A 13,735-nucleotide genomic window follows, 5' to 3' on the forward strand; every position below is an offset into this window, starting at 1 on the left:
CTTATACCTTGACTACAATAGTCACCTTTCTTGTATCACATCTTTACAATGTCAAGCTATTACCAACTTCATCTTATACCTTGACTACAATAGTCACCTTTCTTGTATCACATCTTTACAATGTCAAGCTATTACAAACTTTGTCTTATACCTTGACTACAATAGCTACCTTTCTTGTATCTTCAAAATGTCAATCTATTGTCTTATACCTTTGTCTTATACCTTGACTACAATAGTCACCTTTCTTGTATCTTCACAATGTCAATCTATTGTCTTATACCTTTGTCTTATACCTTGACTACAATAGTCACCTTTCTTGTATCACATCTTCACAATGTCAAGCTATTACAAACTTCATCTTCACAATGTCAAGCTATTACAAACTTCATCTTCACAATGTCAGGCTATTACAAACTACATCTTCACAATGTCAAGCTATTACAAACTTCATCTTCACAATGTCAAGCTATTACTAACTTCATCTTCACAATGTCAAGCTATTACTAACTTCATCTTCACAATGTCAAGTTATTACAAACTTCATCTTCACAATGTCAAGCTATTACAAACTTCATCTTCACAATGTCAAGCTATTACAAACTTCATCTTCACAATGTCAAGCTATAACAAACTTCATCTTCACAATGTCAAGCTATTACAAACTTATTTTATGTACTAATACCTTGACTGAAATAGTCATCTTTCTTATATCATATCTTCACAATATCAAGCTATTACGAACTGTGTCTTATACCTTGACTGCAATAGCCACTTTTCATCAAATACACAAACAGGCCACTCAATATTATGGTGTCTGTGTTTTGCCAACTTGTTGATTTTTGTTGTTTGGTTGGTGCCTGTATTATTTACGATTAATACAGATATACTTAAGGGTAAAAAGGAACGTGTGTAATATTTGAAATTGTAATAAGGCAGAATGTTTATATTTTTATAGCAAGATATAACTGTAGACCAGGAGAATGGGCGTGTCCCCACAATGGAAAGTGTATCTCTATTTATAATGTCTGTGATAATAAGAGAGATTGTGATAAAGATGAAGATGAAGTTATGTCTTGCAGTAAGTATCAGATGAACCAACCAAAATTTTCGTCTGTCATATCGGAGACACAGTGGCTTGGTCAGTTGATTACTCGCTCGCTGACAGGGTTCGTTACTGGTACCAGCATAGGTTGAGATATGCAGATCAGAAGGGCTGACATGGAAAAAGCATCTAGTCATTAGGATGGGACGATAAACCAAGGCCCTGTGTTGTTCAGACTGTGTACAGAAGAGATCTTTGAAAATCAGAAACTCTCAGTTGTTCACTAACCAACCCAGGTTTTCCCTCATCAGTGATGCAGGTCAGAGGGAAAAGGCAAATGCTGGTGTCTTGGCAAAATTTCCCTCATTGCACACTGCATTTCAGTTCAAATAATTGCAGTGAATTGTCGTGTGATCACCAGGCCCTGTGTGCTATAGGATACTTACCCCTTGACATTTGATGCCACTGTCCTGGTAAAATTTCCCTCATTGCACACTGCATTTCAGTTCGAATAATTGCGGTGAATTGTCGTGTGATCACAAGTCCCTGTGTGCTATAGGATATTTACCCCTTGACATTTGATGCCACTGTCCTGGTAAAATTTCCCTCATTGCACACTGCATTGGGTTGCCATTAACCCTTTCCATTTCAGTTCGAATAATTGCGGTGAATTGTCGTGTGATCACAAGGCCCTGTGTGCTATAGGATATTTACCCCTTGACATTTGATGCCACTGTCCTGGCAAAATTTCCCTCATTGCACACTGCATTGGGTTGCCCATCTTCATTAACCCTTTCCTTTTTATTTCAGGTTGGATTAATTGCGGTGTATTGTCATGTGATAATAAATGTCGATCAACGCCATCTGGTGGAGTTTGTCATTGTAATGTAGGATATCATATCACCCCGGATAATAATAGAACCTGTGTAGGTCAGTATTTTTCATATTGGTCATCAATTTTCATCTTTCTGCTTTAAAGCTAAGATTCCATATACGCGTCATGCTGATCCGTCAAGCGTCATCCATCATGCGTTAAAAATCGAAATGGTTGGTTTAAGAGGGTATGATTCCATATACACATCATGCTGATCCGTCTTGCGTCATCCATCATGCGTTAAAAATCGAAATGGTTGGTTTAAGAGGGTATGATTCCATATATGAGGAAGCGGTATCCGTCAAATGGTCTCCGTCGGGTGTAGAGATTTTTGACGCATCCGGACGTATTTGTGGGGATTCCCTGTCTTTTTTATGCACCAAAGCATCCATCTGTCTAGAAGTCTGTGCGTCAAAAGAAAGAAAACGCATACGTTTAACGCACATATGGAATCATATTTGACGCATGACGGATCCGCAAATGCCATTTATGTCCGCATGACACGTATATGGAATCTTAGCTTTCAAAGGATGCTGGAGCCACGGTGACTCAGTGAGTTAGATGCTTGCTCGGTAATTTGAAGGTCCAGGGTTCAATCCCAGCATAGGTCAAGATAATACCTTCAGATTTTTCAACCCAGTTTCCCCCTGTCAGTGAGTTAGATGCTTGCTCACTAATCTGAAGGTCCAGGGTTCAATCCTATCATAGGTCGAGATAATACCTTCAGATTTTTCAACCCAGTTTCCCCCTGTCAGTGAGTTAAACGCTCGCTTGCTAACCTGAAGGTCCAGGGTTCAATCCCAGCATAGGTCAAGATAGTACCTTCAGATTTTTCGATCCAGTTTCCCCCTGTCAGTGATGTAGGTCAGATTGGTGTATGAACATTTGTACAGCAAACTGTGCACATGAATTTCCCACATTACACACTGCATGGTGTTGCCCGTTTTCATTAGCCTAATCAGAAGCAGAATAGTAGGATGTAAAACTCCATTCAATTTATTTCAGATTTTAATGAATGTGGACAATGGGGATACTGTGATCAGGGATGTCAGAATAAAGTTGGGTCGTTCGAGTGTCAATGTACTGATGGTTATACGCTGGTTGGTATCCGAACATGCCGAGCTCAAAACAGTAAGTAATACCAAAGTCCTGTGCATGCCGTGGTGGGCGTATATGGCTGTGGTCCACTATTTTATTATCTGTGATTTTGTTAGTTGATTTTGCAATATCAATCAAAATAGAAACCTTGTCTAGGGTTAAATGAGATTCTTAAAATGAGGACTGACTGTTGCTCATTTAATTAGAGTGTTGAAATCTTAACATGACATCATTTAATTATAGGTGATGATATGAGGCTGTATATTATCGATGAAGGGAATTTATTATCCATGGATAAATCTGGAGATATCACACAGAAATTGTCGCTTTCTGATACGCAGGATATCGAATTGGATTTACGAAATAATCAGATGTTTTGGGTCAACAAATCGAAGGTAAGTTTAAAATTTTCTTTGACAGAAAAGGGATTGTGAAGAGGTTTTCAAAATTTCCCTCATTGCACACTGCATGTTATTACCCACTTTCATTATTCTTTTTCAGATGTAGAATAGTAGGATGTAAAACTCCACTCATATTTCTTTCTATTTTGTAGATATATCGAGCTAGTATTGACAATTGGACGGAAAAACAACTTCTACCAATCAAAGGTCTGATTAATCCGACACAGATTCTCTATGATTGGGTGGGATATAATCTCTACTATCTGGACGAGGAAGCCATTAGAATTGATATGTATTCGCTGAGTTCCAAATTACAGAGAAATATCATTTCGGACAATATTCGAACACCAAAATCTTTCACCATCGACCCCATTCATGGGTAAGTTTAAAAGAATTTAAACTGATAAGGATTCTGTTAAAATAAAATTAGACCAAACTTTCGTTCTGTTTTTTATTAGCTTTTATGTTTAATATAGCCGGTTCAGTTAGGGTCTAACGACAGCCCTCTTGAACGTTCGTCAATTAACCTTTTGACCTAACTCAATGACGTCTGCTTTGCCCAATCAAATTTCTCCAGCGCTGTGACGCGGTGTTTATCAAGTGGCTAGATTTAAAATGAAAATTTGATCTAATTTTAATTGGACTTTAAGGGGTCTTAGATGCGTTTTGTTTACATGATCCTCATCAGGACAGTTAGTTTCAGAAATGGAGGTTAACTTTCTAATATAGGACTTAATGTTAGCTAATTGATTAGAGCTCATCTCATACTGCTGACATGTTTCTGATACACAATCCTCATCAGGACAGCTAGTTTTAGAAATGGAGGTTAACTTTCTAATATAGGACTTAATGTTAGCTAATTGATTAGAGCTCATCTCATGCTGCTGACATGTTTCAGATACACAATCCTCATCAGGACAGTTAGTTTCAGAAATGGAGGTTAACTTTCTAATATAGGACTTAATGTTAGCTAATTGATTAGAGTTCATCTCATACTGCTGACATGTTTCTGATACACAATCCTCATCAGGACAGCTAGTTTTAGAAATGGAGGTTAACTTTCTAATATAGGACTTAATGTTAGCTAATTGACTAGAGTTCATCTCATACTGCTGACATGTTTCTGATACACAATCCTCATCAGGACAGTTAGTTTCAGAAATAGAGGTTAACTTTCTAATATAGGACTTAATGTTAGCTAATTGACTAGAGCTCATCTCATGCTGCTGACATGTTTCAGATACACAATCCTCATCAGGACAGTTAGTTTCAGAAATGGAGGTTAACTTTCTAATATAGGACTTAATGTTAGCTAATTGATTAGAGCTCATCTCATACTGCTGACATGTTTCTGATACACAATCCTCATCAGGACAGCTAGTTTCAGAAATGGAGGTTAACTTTCTAATATAGGACTTAATGTTAGCTAATTGACTAGAGCTCATCTCATACTGCTGACATGTTTCTGATACACAATCCTCATCAGGACAGTTAGTTTCAGAAATGGAGGTTAACTTTCTAATATAGGACTTAATGTTAGCTAATTGACTAGAGCTCATCTCATACTGCTGACATGTTTCTGATACACAATCCTCATCAGGACAGCTAGTTTCAGAAATAGAGGTTAACTTTCTAATATAGGACTTAATGTTAGCTAATTGATTAGAGTTTATCTCGTGCTGCTGACATGTTTCAGATACACAATCCTCATCAGGACAGCAAGTATTTGAAAAGTTTAGTCTGTATATTTATTATTTTTTGTAGGTATATGTTTTTTGTGGATGTTGGACGTAAATCAAAGAGAAATTCAGCTAAAATCGAAAGAGCGTTTATGGACGGAAGTCATCGACTAGATTTAAAATTAAATAAGTTATTATTACCAGTTAGTATTACAGTTGATATTATCAACGAAAGAATCTTCTGGGTGGATTCTCATCTCGATCATATTGAAACCGTCAACTATCATGGACTAGATAGGTACGTAACTTCTAATATTACTAAGACAGAAAGAAACAACTATATTTTACAAGGATCCTTTCTACCAGCTGATCCTTGGTCAAACCTCTTGGTATTAATTTTACAAGGATAACAACTTAGGTTCACATGGATCCTTTCTACCAGCTGGTCCTTGATCAAACCTCTTGGTATTGATTTTACAAGGATAACAACTTAGGTCTACAAGAATCCTTTCTACCAGCTGGTTCTTGATCAAACCTCTTGGTATTGATTTTACAAGGATAACAACTTAGATTTACAAGAATCCTTTCTACCAGCTGATCCTTGGTCAAACCTCTTGGTATTGATTTTACAAGGATAACAACTTAGGTTCACAAGGATCCTTTCTACCAGCTGATCCTTGGTCAAACCTCTTGGCTTTGATCTTTCTTGGATTATCTGTACCCATTTACAGCTGGGTCGATGGGAATTATGAGTGAAGATGACTAACTCAACCGAGATTGGAACCCACAGTCGCCATTTGTTCGACGTAACCAAGCAAATGATGTCATAGATTCCAACGCTCAAGCCCTAACAATTCCTCAGAAGAAAGTTGGCTGGCATAATTTCCCTCATTGCACACTGCATGGCATTGTCTGTCTTCATTAGCTCAGGTTTCATTTCTAAGAAGAGAGAGAAAAAACCGTAAATCAAAAATGATAGTACAGGAAGCCATCTGCCAGCCAAAATTTCCCTTATTGCACACTGCATGGCATTGCCTGTCTTCATTAGCCCAATCAGGTGCAGAAGTACAAATTCGACCTACCAGACCTTTGAGATGCCTCAAAATTTCCCTCATTGCACACTGCATGGCATTAGCCCAATTAGGGCTCCCTTCTTCTTCAAACTCTATAAGGAAAATTTATGCAAGAATTTGGAATACGTGATTGGTTAATTTGGAATTTGCTACTTTCAGGAGAACTATTCTATCTGGTGGTATCCAAGTTCCGTCAGCGCTGTCATTGGCTGTATTCGAGGACTATGTTTATTGGACGGATGCTACGAAGAAAGGCGTATTGAAAGTGAATATGTACGGAGGGGACCCTGAACAGATATATGAAACGCGGGGCAATATTGTGGGCTCTATTAAAGTTTCTCATATAAACAAACAACCCGAACCAGGTATGTATATTGAAAGACGGAAGAAACTTCCAAAATTAGGCTCGCTCTGGTTTGGACCCGCGATTTCAAATTTTTGATCTTATAGTTCTTAAAGGGACAGCTGCGCCATTTTTTTGTCCAATCATACTTTAGTCTCTGAAACAGGAATTTTTTTAGCTAAGCTAATCAGTAATAGTGTTCACAGCTCACTGTCGAAATTTGAGTCTTCAAATCCATGTGTGTCCAGAATTATCTACTTTTGAATGTTAAAAAGACGAGTCGTTATTTTAACAGAATTGAATATTTGAATATAGACATCTATAGAAATAGAAAGTTAAATTCCTAGGTTGAGATATTTTTAAAGGAATTATGTGATTTTCATACATTTCAAGTATTTCTGAAGACTATTTACATATATTCAAGACTCAAATCAACCAAGCCAAGGACCATGTATAGTGTATTGTTGTATTTTTAAAGGAATTATGTGATTTTGGTACATTTCTAGTATTTCTGAAGACTATTTACATATATTCAAGACTCAAATCAATCCCCCAAATTCCCCACCTGTCCCTTTAACTCCTAATTAGCTGAGTTTGTGATATTTTTGTAGAGAAATACCCATGTAAAGATAATATCTGTCAACAGATCTGTATAATATCTCACACGACGGATAACTCTGGACTGGGATATCGATGTTTGTGTGGGGCAGGGTACCAGCTTGCGGATGATTCCATCAACTGCACAAGTATGTATGATTTTATATGTAAAAATTTCCCTCATTTTACACTGCTTGGCTTTGCCTGTCTTCATTAGCCTAATCGGATGCAGAAAAGCAGAATGTTAAACTATTTTTGGTGCAGGCACACGAACGGTCTAAGTCAGAGATTTTTGTCGCAGACTAGAGTCTTGTCAGTTTCACAGACTGGCATTGGCACACGAGTGGACAAAAATCTCCAGCACGGAGCATGTAATTGAAAGGAAAATGAATCTGATTGGATGATGACGGTCTGTCTAACAGATGATAAAAATATCAGAGACAATTATCAAACTTGTTTAATATTATAAATCCTGTCGGTGACGCAATAATCTTGTCATGAAATTTTACTCAAGATTCGAGTCAGCGACAAAAATTGGCAGCCACGACTGTACGTGTGCCCGCACCATTACGCTATTATGTGGTAGGTGATTAGCATATGACGGCCTACAACAGAAATTGTGGTGCTTTGTATAATTTCATCAGATCTTAAAGTTGAAATCACCCTCTGCAAAAACAGAAAACCCAGAACGAACGGATCTGCATTTTATTCAAATTACTTTTTCACTTTTTTTGTAGAGATCGATAAATTTATATTATTTGCCTCAATGCATGCCGTACGAGGAATTCCTGTAGAAGAATCAGACACGTATTCCGTGGATGCCATACAACCAATCATCGGACCAAGTCGAGGCCGTAATGGCCGAAACTACGTAGCAGTTGACTATATAGCTGAAAATGAAACCGTATTTTTTTCTGATGTTCGAAATCTTGTTATTTATCAAGGAAAGTTAGGTGATTCAGGTAAGTTAATCTGATATCTTCGGCCTGGCGTAAGAAAGTTTCTAACTTTCAATTCTTTTGCCTGGTCTACTTTAATAAAAAACTTGGTCGTGTTTCTCAAAATATCTAATGATGATTATGTTCATTTAAAATTGATATACTTCCTCATGTGAGCAGTTTTGTGCCAGACAGGGTATGCCTACTCTTCTAGACACCTGATATCACTTTTCATTATGAAATACTTACTCACTTATAATTGATATACTTCCTCATATGAGCAGTTTTGTACCAGGCAGGGTATGCCTACTCTTCTAGACACCTGATACCACTTTTCATTATGAAATACTCACTCACTTATAATTGATATACTTCCTCATGTGAGCAGTTTTGTGCCAGGCCGAGAATGCTTACTCTTCTAGACACCTGATACCACTTTTCATTATGAAATACTTACTCACTTATCATTGATATACTTCCTCATGTGAAAAGTTCATTAGCTGCTACCAATGTTTCGCTAAAATGTTTGGATTTTCGGGTGTAGAAAAGTAGTACGTAAAACTCAATTTCATTTTGGTTTGTAATTTTATAATGCATTCCCTTTGGTTGTCCGTCTTCATGAAATGAAACTGGTTTCCGAAAAGTAAGATGAATAACTCTTCATGTTCGTTTCATGTTCATTTCATGACTGTTTCATTTTTGTTCATGTTCATTCCATTTTCATTTATAATCATTTCATGTTCGTTTCATGTTCTTTTCATGGTCATTTCATGTTCGTTTCATGTTGGATTCATGTTCATTTCATTTTCATTCATAATCGTTTCATGTTCTTTTCATGTTGGATTCATGTTCATTTCATGTTGGTTCATGTTCGTTTCATGTTCATTCATATTCATTCTGTTTTCATTTCATGTTCATTCATGTTCATTCTGTTTGATTTTTAGATCCAGTCCCACTAGTTGTTAACAGTATTAGAACGGTAGAAGGTCTGTCAGTAGACTGGATGTCCAAGAATTTGTATTTTACCGATTACGCTCAGAGAACAGTGTCTGTGGTCCGAATCGAACAGCCTGGAGACAGACGTGACATCATCAAAGACTTGGGAAATCCCAGATCTATTGTTGTCAACCCCTTAAAAGGGTAGGTTTTTTAACAAAATATATTATGACCCCTCGGTGTAAGGTGGACAATTCTGTCGCCCCTGCTACATTTGGGCTAACATGGAAAAAGTCGTTCAGATGGGACAGTAAACTTAGGCCCCGTGTGCTAAAGTCTGTGTACGTTAAAGATCCCTCGACAGTTGGAAATTGGTAAAGAGTTGCTATCATGGCTAAATTTCCCTCATTGAACACTGCATGGCGTTTCCTGTCTTCATTAGCCCAATCTGGTGCAGAATTCATTTGATTTGTGATTCCTGCAATTCTACTAGATGACGTCACTAATTGCCAAGGGCCTTATGTGATATTTTGCGATAGTAAAGGCATCAAACACTTAGTTTTAGTGGAATTGCAGGAACCACAGACATCTGATTGAAAATTGGAATGATGTAAATTGATGCTATCAGTGTCCCTGATACAAATAAAAAATTTAGAAAACCTCTTTACAATCTCTTTAACAAGAACCACAGACGTCTGATTGAAAATTGGAATGGTGTAAATTGATGCTATCAGTGTCCCTGATACACATAAAACATTTAGAAAACCTCTTTACAATCTCTTTAACAAGAACCACAGACGTCTGATTGAAAATTAGAATGATGTAAATTGATGCTATCAGTGTCTCTAATACACATAAAAAATTTAGAAAACCTCTTTACAATCTCTTTAACAAGAACCACAGACGTCTGATTGAAAATTGGAATGATGTAAATTGATGCTATCAGTGTCCCTGATACACATAAAAAATTTAGAAAACCTCTTTACAATCTCTTTAACAAGAACCACAGACGTCTGATTGAAAATTGGAATGGTGTAAATTGATGCTATCAGTGTCCCATGAATCGAAATTTTGAATTTGATTTTTACTAGGGTGATATTTTTCTCTGATTGGTTGAGAAACTCGATGCAGACGGCGTATATCGCTAGGGCGTACGGAGATGGTAGTAACGTCACCAAGATAAGACAACATCAACTTGGCTGGCCGAATGGTTTGTGCGTTGATTTTGAAGCGGATCGTTTGTATTGGGTGGATGCTTATTTTGACAGGTCAGTTTACTTTCGTATTGTTTTTTTTTTTAATTTGAAAAGGGTTACTGATGGCTGTAACTGAGCTCTATCAGATGAAAAAAGACGTGTTTATATTATGAAGGATCTACTTACATAAAAAATTGAGAAAACCTCTTTACAATCCTTTTAACTTTTTTTTTTGCAGAATTCAAAGTTCTGATTTTAACGGCAATGATTTGACCACGTTAGAAGGACATTCTATAACTCATCCATTTGGAATTTCCGTTTATAAAGGTAATATTTTATTACTGTTTTTCAGTGTAATTAAAATTAAACCCAACTTTCATTTCATTTTTTAGTCTAGTCACTTCAGTTAGGGTCTAACGACGGCCTTCTTGAACATTCTTCAAATGACCTTTTATTTTTTATTAGCTTTTATTTTTAATTTAGTCACTTCAGTCAGTTAGGGTCTAAAGACAGCCGTTTGAACATTCGTCAAATTAACCTTTTGACCTAACCTAGAAAGGATCCTTATGAACCTAAGTTGTTACCCTTCTCTCCATTTTTGTCTGTGAGTGTATTCAAGAAAGCACTGGCCTAGGACATGAATTAAGGATTTTTATGTTTGCTTTCAGATAGTATATATTTTACCGACTGGAGGATGGAAGCCATTTTGAAAATTGATAAAAATGGTGGAAAAGAACGAAGAATTCGATCAGGGATTGGGAAAATGATGGGAATTAAGATTTTTGATAAAGATTTACAACCAATATCTTGTAAGTATCAGTCTTATACCTTGACATCAATTGGCATTTTCTTGTGTCACTGAAGTTTGTAAATGTAGCAATTTTGTATGCTATTATAATCTCTGTCTAATACCTTGACATCATTTGGCATCTTTCTTGTATCACTGAAGTTTGTAAATGTAGTGATTTGATTGGATTATACACTAACAAATACAGCCAATCAGAGGCCTTGATTGAAAGTCTGTTAGCCTACAATCCAATCCCTCAAGTGGAGAAAAGAATTTTAAGAATAGATTTTCATCTGTAATATTTTTATATTTTTGTAGCTCAGAATCCATGTACACGAAGAAACGGAGATTGCTCCCATTTCTGTTTCCCGGTACCAGTCAGTCCTAGTTTAATAATAATAGGCCGTCACTGTGCCTGTCCCTATGGTTTCAAACTGAAAGAAGATCAACGATCGTGTGAACCCAATCCCAACGAACCTAACCCCGCCTCCTGTCCGTCTGGTTTGTACGAATGTAGAAATAGACGATGTATACCTCAATCGTATAAATGTGATCGAGACAACGACTGTCTGGATAATTCTGATGAAGACGATTGTCCGACAGGTTAGTTGTTATTTCAGCCATCCGTGTCCCTTTTCAGAATTAAAATCTGATGTCTGGGTTCATTGCAATTAAGTAGAAAATTGTAATGTCTGTATGAGCAAAGGTTAGAAGCTTGAGATACCTCCTTGAGAACAGACAGAGCTCAATTTCAGCCATCTGTGTCCCTTTTGAGAATTGATATCTGCCGTTAGTTCCCTTACAATGTAACATCAGAAAGTAAACACCCCATTTTCAAAACTAGCTGTCCTGATGAGGATTGTGTATCAGAAACATGTCAGTAGCATGAGATGAGCTCTAGTCAATTAGCTAACATTAAGTCCTATATTAGAAAGTTAACCTCCATTTCTAAAACTAGCTGTCCTGATGAGGATTGTGTATCAGAAACATGTCAGTAGCATGAGATGAGCTCTAGTCAATTAGCTAACATTAAGATCTATATTAGAAAGTTAACCTCCATTTCTAAAACTAGCTGTCCTGATGAGGATTGTGTATCTGAAACATGTGTCAGCAGTATGAGATGAGCTCTAGTCAATTAGCTAACATTAAGTCCTATATTAGAACATTTAATTAGCTGTCCTGATGAGGATTGTGTATCTGAAACATGTCGGCAGTATGAGATGAGCTCTAGTCAATTAGCTAACATTAAGTCCTATATTAGAACATTTTCAAAACTAGCTGTCCTGATGAGGATTGTGTATCTAAAATGTGTTTATTGCTTGAAATGAGCTCTTGTCTACTGAAAAACTAGCTGTCCTGATGAGGGTTGTGTATCTGAAACAAATCAATGTTATTTTCTAGATGTAACATGTGCCAGTAATAAATATCAATGTTATTTTCTAGATGTAACATGTGCGAGTAATAAATATCAATGTAATAATGGACGATGTATCAGTGAAGTTTGGCTCTGTGATGGAGATAACGACTGTGGAGATATGTCCGATGAAAAAAATTGTCGTAAGTCTTTAACAATTTTAATCACCCCCATGATGTTGAAGCAAATGACGTCAAATTTTCACGCTCACTGACAATAAGCGATATTTTTTAGCGGAGAAGAGTAGGATGTAAAACTCTATCTTGTATAATTTCAGCGGAGAAGAGTAGGATGTAAAACTCTATCTTGTATAATTTCAGCGGAGAAGAGTAGGATGTAAAACTCTATCTTGTATAATTTTAGCGGAGAAGAGTAGGATGTAAAACTCTATCTTGTTTCCTTTCAGCGGAGAAGACGTGTCGTCCAGATGAATTTCGATGTAATAATTCACTGTGTATATCTCAAGCTCTCGTCTGTGATACTGATAATGATTGCGGTGATAGTTCGGACGAGGGAGAATTTTGTAGTAAGTTTATTTAACGAACTTATTTAACGCCAAATTGTAACGAACTTATTTAACGCCAAATTGTAACGAACTTATTTAACGCCAAATTGTAACGAACTTATTTAACGCCAAATTGTAACGAACTTATTTAACGCCAAATTGTAACGAACTTATTTAACGCCAAATTGTAACGAACTTATTTAACGCCAAATTGTAACGAACTTATTTTAAGGGAATACTTTCTCTTTAAATGAACGTGAATTTTAAAACTTGGTCAATAAGAGTATGTATTCCTAAAGGTGCGGGCACATGAATGGTCTTGGTGGCTGATTTTTGTCGTCGACTAGAATCTTGTCAAGAGTTTCACTGACTGGCTGCGGCAGACAAGGACAAAAATCTCCAGTCGGTCATTTGGAGCATGTAATTGAAAGGAAAATGAATCTGATTGGATGATGACAGTCTGTCTTACAGATGATAAAACTATCTGAGACAATTATCAAACTTGTTTGATATTATAAATCCTGTCGGCATGGCGATAATCTTGTCGAGGAAGCATGGGAACACGTGAGATTTTACTCAAGACTCTTAATCAGCGACAAAAATCTCCAACCAAGACCCGCACCTTAAGTGATCTTACCTGGAGTCACGATATTTTTCTGATATATCTCCGACAGAGATTAGAACTCCTGACCACCATTAGTTGACTACCGTTTTCCGACATAACCAAGCAAATGACATCAAGTAAATATTCCACCACTCTAACCAACTAGGCTACAGCCTGTTCTCGTTTTGATTATATTGCTCAAATTGACTTATTGTTTTTCTTTTGTAGCTAACCACAAATGTATACGT

The 13,735-nt window shown here is 36.8% G+C and overlaps 3 protein-coding genes across 3 annotated transcripts in view; all 3 read left to right on the forward strand.

Annotated features, from left to right (window-relative positions):
- LOTGIDRAFT_170220 (hypothetical protein) overlaps positions 1-9,189 on the forward strand; it is a gene marked incomplete at both ends in the record, with an annotated part of 13,415 nt that extends 4,226 nt beyond the window's left edge. Inside the window, 10 exons of the mRNA XM_009068853.1 lie at positions 956-1,078; positions 1,853-1,972; positions 2,922-3,047; positions 3,258-3,409; positions 3,568-3,794; positions 5,180-5,392; positions 6,327-6,532; positions 7,122-7,256; positions 7,845-8,069; positions 8,990-9,189. Of these exons, the coding sequence (XP_009067101.1) occupies positions 956-1,078; positions 1,853-1,972; positions 2,922-3,047; positions 3,258-3,409; positions 3,568-3,794; positions 5,180-5,392; positions 6,327-6,532; positions 7,122-7,256; positions 7,845-8,069; positions 8,990-9,189 (1,727 nt within the window). The remainder of the gene's footprint in view (positions 1-955; positions 1,079-1,852; positions 1,973-2,921; positions 3,048-3,257; positions 3,410-3,567; positions 3,795-5,179; positions 5,393-6,326; positions 6,533-7,121; positions 7,257-7,844; positions 8,070-8,989) is intronic.
- A 917-nt stretch (positions 9,190-10,106) lies between these two features.
- Positions 10,107-11,572, forward strand: LOTGIDRAFT_170221 (hypothetical protein; the record flags this gene model as incomplete). The annotated part of the gene is made up of 4 exons (XM_009068854.1): positions 10,107-10,249; positions 10,416-10,504; positions 10,846-10,986; positions 11,283-11,572. 4 exons carry the CDS (start codon positions 10,107-10,109, stop codon positions 11,570-11,572), a joined length of 663 nt encoding a protein of 220 aa, XP_009067102.1.
- An 835-nt stretch (positions 11,573-12,407) lies between these two features.
- Positions 12,408-13,735, forward strand: part of LOTGIDRAFT_170222 (hypothetical protein) — a gene marked incomplete at both ends in the record, with an annotated part of 59,006 nt that continues 57,678 nt past the window's right edge. Inside the window, 2 exons of the mRNA XM_009068855.1 lie at positions 12,408-12,521; positions 12,785-12,904. Of these exons, the coding sequence (XP_009067103.1) occupies positions 12,408-12,521; positions 12,785-12,904 (234 nt within the window). The remainder of the gene's footprint in view (positions 12,522-12,784; positions 12,905-13,735) is intronic.

This window comes from Lottia gigantea (genome assembly GCF_000327385.1).
Source record: "Lottia gigantea unplaced genomic scaffold LOTGIsca_95, whole genome shotgun sequence".
NCBI classification, from domain to species: Eukaryota; Metazoa; Mollusca; class Gastropoda; family Lottiidae; genus Lottia; species Lottia gigantea.